The sequence below is a fragment of the Serinus canaria genome, chromosome W (genome assembly GCF_022539315.1).
Source record: "Serinus canaria isolate serCan28SL12 chromosome W, serCan2020, whole genome shotgun sequence".
Taxonomy (NCBI): domain Eukaryota; kingdom Metazoa; phylum Chordata; class Aves; order Passeriformes; family Fringillidae; genus Serinus; species Serinus canaria.
This window is the reverse complement of record NC_066342.1, coordinates 58,965-69,483: the sequence shown is the minus strand read 5'-3', so window position 1 is coordinate 69,483 and position 10,519 is coordinate 58,965. Positions and strand designations below refer to the sequence as shown.

The 10,519-nt window shown below is 40.5% G+C and overlaps 1 protein-coding gene across 8 annotated transcripts in view; it reads left to right on the top strand.

Moving 5' to 3' along the window:
- LOC103824792 (arrestin domain-containing protein 3-like) overlaps window positions 1–10,519 on the top strand; it is a 78,790-nt gene that overhangs the window by 9,313 nt on the left and 58,958 nt on the right. For all 8 annotated transcript variants that reach the window (XR_007780325.1, XR_007780329.1, XR_007780326.1 and 5 more), the window contains exons 2-5: window positions 2,518–2,599; window positions 6,961–7,108; window positions 8,267–8,369; window positions 8,831–9,087. Coding sequence is in view for 3 of the 8 variants with exons in the window: in XM_050986390.1 (XP_050842347.1) it covers window positions 2,518–2,599; window positions 6,961–7,108; window positions 8,267–8,369; window positions 8,831–9,087 (590 nt within the window). In the remaining 5 variants the exon portion in view is untranslated. The remainder of the gene's footprint in view (window positions 1–2,517; window positions 2,600–6,960; window positions 7,109–8,266; window positions 8,370–8,830; window positions 9,088–10,519) is intronic.

The following is a 10,519-nucleotide window of genomic DNA, read 5'->3' as shown; positions in this document are numbered from 1 at the left end:
GGGAATGCCCACCTCTGGGTACAGATAGAAGTATTCAAGCTCCTGCCGTGCACATCCACTGGGCCAGCAAGGAGTTGTGAGCAGGGGCGGCCGTTGGGACACACGGCCCCGCAGCGTCTTGCATCGCTCACTCGGTTATCTCTCCTGGCCCACGCCCCTGGCCAGCACTATCTGTAATCGCTTTTCAGTAATGGTCAGCACACGCTCCTGAGAGAAGTGCAGGATTGGGGTGTCTACACGGGGCAAGCCAGCAGCATGGCCCTGTGGTATGAGGAGAGCAGATGGTGAGGCGTGGGTGATGCCCTCCCCCTCTCTCCCTACCTCTGCGGTAGTCAGGCCAGACTGTGAGCAGAGTTGCTGAGCAAACGTAATGGGGTGTAACGTATACTGTATGTATATGAGTGGTTGGCAGGGGATGTGCTCGTGCCTGTTTAGGCCAGTCCTGCTCCAGCCTAGTCTGTGATTGACAGCTCAGTACTTGCTTACCATAATTCCGCTGCTGCTGTTCAGGCTCAGTGGGACTGCTGATCTGACAGGAAGTGAAGAAGGGATGAAAAAATGTAAAAATGAAAAAAATGTATGTGCAAGGAAAACACTATTATTTTTAATTAAAACCAAACAAAGCCCTCCAAGCGGTTTTTTTTAACAACAACAACAAAAAAGCATTATACACATTGCTTTGCTCTTTCACTGTATTGAAGATTGTTATTTTGTGACATTACATGCTGCAGGTGCATTTACATAAATAGTGTTCTAGGGGTTTTATATTGTTGCATAGGTTTGTTTCAGCATTTCTGGTGCACTAAAGAAATTGGAGCATCAGCACTTTTGTAGAACAATGGGAACTAAAAAATCTTAAAATGTAGCAGTGTTCCTTCATGATGCTTCAGACTATTAACAACAGGAAGGGTCTTTTGTGTAATCCCACTATATGTGTCCTTATTATGCCAACCCTTTTGTATATGAGATGCTCAATTGTTTTATCTAAATAACTGTCTATTCTGTTGGAATCAGCAGGGTTTTTTTCTGGGTTCACGGTAATTATATCGGAACAAACCACAAATTTATTGGGGCATTTAAAGCAATACAAGAAATCATGACTATAAAACAAGGTCAGCTTTCTCATTGAAATTAGGAAATGTTTGGATCTTTGCTATCCAAGGAAAATCAAGCTAAACTCTGAATTTTTGATACATTAACTCTTAACAACATTAATTGGACAGCTTGCCACTTCTTGTGCCCCTGAATTTGTTTGGTACTTTCTAGGTGGTGCTTGCGCACTTTTTAAAAAAATCAATTTTTGGACACTTGCTAGGCAGGCGATAGGAGGAAGCTGAATTACTAAATGTAATCAATTAACGTAGCAGAAAATACTAAGATCACTTAATACTATTAGAGAGCTCTATTTCATTTTAAGTTTTAACTAGAAGTCATATTGGAAAACAGTTTCCATTACGGATCTTGCAGGCAGACCTTGAAATGGCAGCAGTTACAGCTATGTCAGTACTTGGATTTAAGATTGTTAAAAATGTCCAGATAATATTGGCTTTCACATTTATGTATTAGCTTTTACATGTTGTTATTGATTATAAGTATTTATAGTACAAATTATAATTATTTTTAGCTGTTTGTTAATATAATTAGCTTAAGTATGCCCTGTATTGCTCATAGAAATAGTAGTGTAATGAATATAATATCTATGTCTCACTTATGGAAATAATAGTGTGATCAATGTATTGTACTATAGACCTTAGTAAAACATAAGATGTGAAAAGGGCTTATTGTAACTAAGAACAGTGTTAGGCCATCCACTGACTGACCCATCCAAGTGATAAGATAACCATGACACAAACCAGAGCACTGGTGGACAATTAGAGAATACCATATTAAATTTAAGGAGGACATAGTAAATCCTTGTCAGAGGATGTGAAACAGCAGGATGGAGACACAAGAAGAAATAAAATACATTGACCTGACACACAGGATGTCATGCAGATGAGCTGGGATGTGAAGAAGCCAAACAAAGAAGTTCCTAAAACATCATAAAGTCCGGCAAGAATGTTTGAATAATGTATGAAACACATGCATATGCATGTACCTCAGCCAGATGTAAAGGTATAAAGATAACACTGTTTGTATGTACTGGTGTGTTCTTTGCCTGTTAGCCAGGAGCACCCCAGTGCTGGAAATATTGTCCTTCTTTATCCTATTATTATTAAACTTTTAAAAATTCCAAGGAGTGAACTCTGTTTTTCACGAGATCATAAATTAAAACAAGTTAACTTCTGCTTTTATGTCAGACAAGTCTTGGAATCTCACCTAACCTTAAAAATTCTGCAGCTATACATTTAGCAGGTAATACAAATGGACTGGAGAGACTTGCTTCTGAGACACCGTATTCTTAGTATTGTAAAGAATGTATAAATCCTTCCTATTCTGGAAAAGAAACCTATATGATATATTGTGCTGTGTAAAATGTTCACAGGTGGAATAGCATATTGGGTTTTTCCCTCCTAGATGATGACAATTCAGAAGAAGGCCTTCACATCATTCATTCAGGAAGGCATGAATATGCATTCAGCTTTGAGCTTCCACAGATGTAAGTACTTAGATGCAGTACACAGCTTGTGTGAGAGAAGGCTAAGATACATACCTGCTTAGAGAAAAATTCTTGTGGGGGGAGGGAAACCTTTTCAGTGGTAGTAGGAGTTGTGCTCAGACATGCAGTAGAGGACATAATCTCATTAAACTGAAGAGGTTGCTTTTAAACTGGTTAAGAGTTGTTCACAAAACAGGAGCTTGTTGCCCAGTTGGTTACTCTTTCTTTTGACTGAGGTATGTTGGCTCCTTATGGAGGATTGGACCCCTTCACAAAAGAAAGGAGGGGAACTGGTGTCATTTGAGTCCTGCAGAGGGGCTGAGGTATCTTCTAAATGAAACAAGATTTTACTGGAGTCATGCAGGCCATCAAAACCTAGTGCTAACAGTTTAACTATTCAGGCTCAGTCTGAAACAGATGTGGCAGGCTTAACTGCATTTGAACTAAATAAGAGTTTGCTTGGCTTTTTTTTTTTTCTACTTCAAATAGGATGTATGTACTCAGGCTGACCTCTAGACAAAACAGCCAGGATGGAAAAAAACCCAAATGGATGGGTGGATGAAGCAAGAAACATTCCCATACCTAATCCCACTTGACTCAGAAAGCAAAGGTGAAGCAAGAGTGATAGCAGAAGTCTTAAGATAAATTGCCACACACACACACACACACACATTTGAGGATTCTAATGTATACATTGTGAAGGGAAGATTTATATATGGAGGAGTTACCAACATGGAAATTAGCTTAAACACAAGTTACAGGAAAATTAAATATGAAGGAACAGAGAGAGTCTGGAAATACATGAAAGAAAGGAGGAGCCTTTTACTGTAAAAGCCAGGTGCCAAAGTCATTAAGGTTAAAAAAATTAGGCAGAATATTAGACTGATACCTAATTTTAAAGCTAATAAAACATCTGCTTATTAGAGGGACTGGCTTTAACAGAACCTGCAGATGATAAATGCTTTTACAGATCAGTTTCTGCAAATAGCGCAGGGCTTTACAGTCGATATTATTAGAATGCTGAAGAAGATGCATATGTATGGAAACTTAGAAATCAATTTAAGGTTCAGATGAAAAACTCTTCTATAAGAAGTGATAAGGATGATACTGATATTCCCTTGAGTTGGAAGAAATGTTCAAATATGACCACTAAAATAGCACAAGAATTGATTAAAACACTAAAGGTCTTGTCAAGTGACTTGAAAGAATAACTATGAAGCCATCTTTGATAATACAGGAAAAAAATGAAGGCTGGTAGTAAAAGGCCTGAAGAATACTAGTTTGACACTGCCTCCTTACCATTTATTTAAAACAAAACCAATGTGGTGGTTTGACCTTGCTTGCCTGCCAGCCCTCCATGCAGTTGCTCTCTCATTCTTCTGCATCAACAGGCCAGGGAGAGAAAAGAAGATGGACAGGCTTCTGGGTCAAAATAAAGGCAGTTTTAATAAGAAAAAACAAAAGCTGTATGCAGAAGCAAAGCAAAAATAAGAATTAATTCACTACTTTCCATCAGCAGGCAAATGTCCAGCCACTTCCTGAAAAGCAGGGCCTCAGTATGTGTAGTGGAAGCTCCATGATATGGGCTATTATGAGGCAAGTTATTTCCATCCCAGCCAGACCCAGTGCAACCAATACAAAGCAATAGTGAAAAGAACCAATATGCTGACTGGCCTTACTGTTTTTTTTTTTTTCTTAAAGGATACAGCAGCAGGATGAAACATTGAAGGTTGATTAGAAAATCCTTTCATTTGCATTAAGAAAAAAAGTAAACATTTTAGATGTGCAAATAGAGATGTCAAACTTGTAGCAGAATGATTCTTTCTAGTAAAGTAATAGCATGGCTAATATTATTTGATATAGAAATTAGGGAGTGAAGCTTTGCCCATAACTTATGTTTTATTATGATGCATTTCAAACATAGTGCAATATAAAAATTCTTCCAGGAGATTAAAGGATGAAAGTGTTAGGAAAAGACAAGTTACAGTTAATGGGACATGAAGGGAATATAAAAATCTTATGTCCTCCATCTTATGATGAGGGGGGGAGGGGGAAGGAGGAGGAAAAGGATAAAAGGGTAATGCTGAAAGGTTTGACGTCCCTATCTGCATATTTTTTTTCCGTCTCCAACTCCCTAAAAGGACTTTGTCGTTCATTGTTCAGAGCAGAATAGTCTTTATCTTTTTCTATGTGTGCGTGTATATATATATTAAGATGATCTCATGAGGGTAAAGAAAAATAAGACGATGCTCAAAAACTCTCCAGAACTCTACATTGAAATATTTAACTACTGTACTTCAAGCAAAACAAACTACAAAAGCATTTATAGTTAAACCACTGAGATACCAGCCAAGTAAGTAATACACAGTTATTTACATTATACAGTGTCCAAAATAATAATGGGATGGTACTAATGCTAATTTTTCTTGGTGGTCTTAATTTGACCTTAAAAGGGCATGCTTTATTCTACACTTGAAAATGGCCTCTAAAGGAGATGTGTATTCTTCTGGCACTTTTCTTGCACAATTCTTTAATTGATTCTTAAAACTTCTACAAAACTACTGTTGAATGAATTGGGGATGATATATTTCCCCAACTTTAACAATACGTTTTTCTGAGATACGGGAATGTTGCAAATAAGTTATGCTTATTATGATACATTAAAAATACAGTTCTTCATATGTCTTGGTTTGAAAGACAAGTGTCTGCCAAGGAAGGCAGGAACCTCCCTTGGAATGGAGAATATGACCTCCCTCCCTCCGAATAGCTTTGAAATTAAGGGGCTTTCAGGCAAAGATATGGGAAAAGGAAGAACAGTTCTTTACTAGTATGTATAACAAGGCAAACAAACAACAACAATGGCAGCGACAGCAAACAGAACCAAAAACCCAGTAACAGCCTTCTCTTGTTTGTCAGGCACCTCCCCTTTGGTGTAGTTATGGTCACAGCCGGCAAGGGCGCTGGTGGCTCCTCAGCTGGGCAGGGCAGATGAGGCGATTTCCCCGCGGCTGCAGGGGGCGCTGTGGCACGACATCAGTCGTCTCTGCACCTGGACAACGGCGGGTACAGCCTGCAGAAGGGATGTGAAAGGAGATTCCTTTACAAGCCCACAGGGGCAGCCGATCCTGATGCCTCTCTGCATAGCTAAAGGATCTGTAGCAGGGACCTCGGAAGCAGCAAGCTGGAACAGCAGGGACGAACAAAATCCCGGAGTGGTAGACGAGATATGTCAAACTCCGTAGCTGTAGCTGGAACCGCGGGGTGTCCCGGCAGGCAGGGGGTGCAGGGCTACAGTGTAGCAAAAAACCCGGAGCAGTGGCAAAGAAACGGTGGGGGTCGGGCAGTGGCAGCCTGGCTCCCGAACCCTGCAGGGTTCCCTGGGAAGGGGAAAGGGCTCGGGATCCCGGGGTTTCCCCTGAGGTACCCGAGCAGATGGTGAGAGTCCTTTTTTTTAGTGAGGTAGGGTGCTAATAATGTGAGAAATTATACTCACTTTTAAAAAAATTAAAAGGGTTATTAAAACCTTTTCAAAACTACAACAGAAGACTGAATAGAGAAAATATTACGGCGCCGGGAGCAAAGGATTTTTCCCGTCATGTGCTCACCCACACTATGGAGGTTTCGCCTTTTAACCCTTTAGCCCCTCCCAAAGTTCTGTCCATCGACTTCTTTGCTGTCCAGTGGTGGAGTTTTCTTCCTCAAATACTGATTGGAGGTCACATGTAGCCATAGTAACAAGCCGACCCTCCCAAATGTCCCGAACCCCGGTCACCCCCTGATAACAACGCAAAACTTCTCTTAATATATATACATTATATTTGCCTTTTAATTGTGAGAGTCAACAATCGCATTACTCATTTATGACAATAAGGTCCCAGTTCAGTGGCTGGTCTCACGAGCAAAGGCTCACCCACGACAGAAGAAGCAGGACAGGTCTGGGCTCCGGCGGCGGCAGCAGCGAATTTTCCTCCCCTCCTCCTCCCCCCCCCCCCCCCCCCCCCCCCCCCAGTAAGCAGCAATCAATCGTCCGACTCCGAGAGAGCAAAAGAGAGCTGGAAGCTGCACTCAACCCCTTCCCTCAGCCCAAATCTCGCGATATCTCTGCCCTTTCCAGGAGAATGCCCCCTCAACTACGATAGTAAAGCCAGCTGCACTCCTCCCCCTTCTCTGTGGTTACTTCTTTTGTTTCTCTTAAGTACCGGCCATTATTGTTTCTTATCAACAAAATGGGAGAATATTCCCTAAGAGAAAGAAACAAAAGGAAAAATCCTAAACCCCAACAACATACTAATTCCAAATTTGATCAATTGCACTGGAATGAGAGAAAAACTTTACTCGATTTTGACCTTTGTCCTGCACAGACCACTTGCTACCTCATTCGAAGGCAGACACGGCAGTGTGCGGTATTGGGTGAAAGCTGAATTGCATAGGCCTTGGCTTCTACCAGTAAAATTAAAGAAGGAATTTACAGTCTTTGAACATATAGATATCAACACTCCTTCGTTACTGGTAAGAACTGACAGAACTACTTATTCCTTTTCTGGCATAAAAATAATGAAGTATAATAACTGTAACAACCTCAGCATGTAACTTTGCCTAATATTTATTTGCTAGTTTAAGTACAGCTCTTATTTTAAGTATTATATCAGTTTAACAACTCTTTAACTACGGGTATTTTGAAGGCTAAGTTATCCTGTACTTGGAGTTGCTTCATCTTTACAAGACGTAAAATGCATTTGTCAGTCTAAATTGATACTACCAACTTGTAGACTCTCATTAAGGAAGAAAATTTAGGGAACTGGTCCTCTTAAATTGTAAATAAAGAATAATCTATGACGGAACAACACAATGCTTAATATTTTAGTGAGGGACTGCTAACTTAAAAATGCAAAGTAAAAAATTTACTGCAGTGCATAATTGGTAATTTCCATATGGATCGTTTTCTACTAATGGGGAGGAAACTATCGCAATTCTGTATAATCCTTTTCTGAAATATCATTTTATTAATTTTAATCTAGAAGGGAAAGAAAATCAGAAGACCATTGAAACAGATTTCTTGTGTGTATGGGTGAAAAATCAGCTTGCAAAGGGACCTTGTAAAAACTCCATGAAAATCGAAGGTCTCTCATTTGACTTTAGTGGGCTTTGGTTCAAGCCCTAAATCCTGGTGTTGTGTAAAATAAGTCTTTTTAACATAAATGAAACAGGATTATTCAGAAACTGAGGAAATAGCAGGAGTAAAGATTACAGTAGTTTAGCTTAGTTATTTTGCTTTGGAAATGCAGCATAATAGAAAGTGTGAAGATGTTCTAATTTGCTATTAATTAAATGAAAAGCTCTGCAGCATTATGTTGGGATGTGTAGGCTACAAAGCCTTTTGTTTTAACCTATACAGTATTTTCTTTTAGTATTGTTTTAATTGTGGGTGTAGTATGGAGGGTCACAGAAAAAGCAATACGAATACACCAGTGGAATTAGGACAAACATTGTATCTGTATAATGTTGTTTAAACTGCTTGAGACTTTTTCTATGAAAGCAGCTTTGTTTATCAAAATATGTAATAATAAGCACATTATGAAAATTATTATTTTCCTGTGTTGGTTTAAATACCCGATGAGATTCATGGAGCTCCTAATATGATGGACAGTACTTTTCTTCTTCTTGCAGTCACCCCAAGCAGGCACAAAAGAAAAGACTCTATGTTGTTGGCTTTGTACCTCAGGCCCAATATCTTTAAGTGCCAAAATCGAAAGAAAGGGCTACACCCCAGGTATGTGATCCTATAATCATTTCTGTGTGGTTTTCCTTCCTTTTTAAAGCTGGAGTCTGTACTACTGTTTTTACATAAATGAAACATTAAGGATATTTGTACCACATCAGTCTGCATTTAGCAATCTTCTCTGCATACCCTGTTAACTAAGACAGCGCTACTTGTATCTCTAGATGGTTGAATGACCTCATCTGTTAGACTGGCATGTTTTGGGTGTTAGACTGTTTTGTTTTTTTTTTTAATGTGTTGTTTTCTTTTTCCTTTTAAAACAGCTCATCGGGATCTTGTTTCTATTAGCATCAGTGGATGGGTTTTTTTCAGGTAGAGCAGTGATAGCAGCATTGTTATAACAGTATAAAGAATGTGAAAGTTTGCCTAAGCTGCCTTGTAAATGTAAAGAGAAATTGAAATTCTGGTGTGTTTTGTTGAGTTTGTTTGGTTTTTTTTCCTTTTTGTTTCAGGTGAATCAATTCAGATCTTTGCTGAGATTGAGAATTGCTCTTCCCGTATGGTAGTGCCAAAGGCAACCATTTACCAAACGCAGGCATTCTATGCCAAAGGGAAAATGAAGGAAGTCAGACAGCTTGTTGCCAACCTCCGTGGGGAATCCTTGTCATCTGGCAAAACAGAAACCTGGAATGGCAAACAGTTGAAAATTCCACCTGTTTCCCCTTCAATCCTTGACTGTAGTATAATCCGTGTGGAGTATTCACTGATGGTATGTTGGGCAGTCTGTTTCACTTGCGAGAATGAGTAGTTTCCAACATGCCATACAAATTTCTAGCACAGCATTTTGTGATGATTAGTTATGAAAGAAATACATGTTCTGGTATTAGTGTCATGACAGGAGGTCTGGTAAGTAAATTTAGTTTAAATCATGTAAGTTCTCAAAGCAGTTGTCTGTCAACTAAGCAAGCATTTAATGAGTACACTGCATTTCCGTGTGAGGGCTCATGTTAAGGCTCTTCTTAACTTGAAGAGCTCATGTCTCCATAAGGGCATGGACCCTAAAAGGGGCTGTGAAAAATGCCTATTTTATGATTGGCTTTTCACAAATATTAAAATGAATATTATATGAGTTGTGTTAGAAAGTTATGCTGCATTAATTTTCCTAAGTAGTGTCTTAAATATAGTTTTAGGTTATAACATAATGTTAAAACAGAAACTATGTTATGTAAGATACGTTTTCTAAAGAAAGGACTTGCAGCAAGATAGCAGCCACAGGACACCTAAATCTTTCAGAGAAAAAGAATTTATTGCTCCCTTATCAGAAGAAACGAACTTCTTCCCGCCTTGCTCATACCCAAAGATGCTATTAGGATTAAGAGGAAGAAGTTGACACTGACCAGACAGGATCCTTTGTTTGAATGGAATTTATGCATCATGTATGAGGTGTATTATTGATATATTTACCAGTATAGCTAGATGAGACATGCCTGAGCTTGTCTGGCCCTTGCTGCTGAACCAAACAGCGGCACTGTGGTGTTTCACCCTGAGACACTTTTGGCCATGGCTGGGTGGTGTTTCACCCCAGGGACACTTTTGGCCATGGCTGGGTGGTGTTTCACCCCAGGGACACTTTTGGCCATGGCTGGGTGGTGTTTCACCCCACAGACACTTTTGGCCAAGGCTGGGTGGTGTTTCACCCCAGGGACACTTTTGGGTGGCTGGGTGTGCGGTGTTTCACCCCAGGGACACTTTTGGCCATGGCTGGGTGGTGTTTCACCCCACAGACACTTTTGGCCATGGCTGGGTGGTGTTTCACCCCACAGACACTTTTGGCCATGGCTGGGTGGTGTTTCACCCCAGGGACACTTTTGGCCATGGCTGGGTGGTGTTTCACCCCAGGGACACTTTTGGCCATGGCTGGGTGGTGTTTCACCCCAGGGACACTTTTGGCCATGGCTGGGTGGTGTTTCACCCCACAGACACTTTTGGCCATGGCTGGGTGGTGTTTCACCCCACAGACACTTTTGGCCATGGCTGGGTGGTGTTTCACCCCACAGACACTTTTGGCCATGGCTGGGTGGTGTTTCACCCCAGGGACACTTTGGGCTGGCTGGGGCTGCAGGTGGCACGTTGGGACAAGTCCAGGTGTGCAGGAGCTCTGGTGGTGCTGGGATGGAGCTTCCCCCCATATCAGGGTCTGC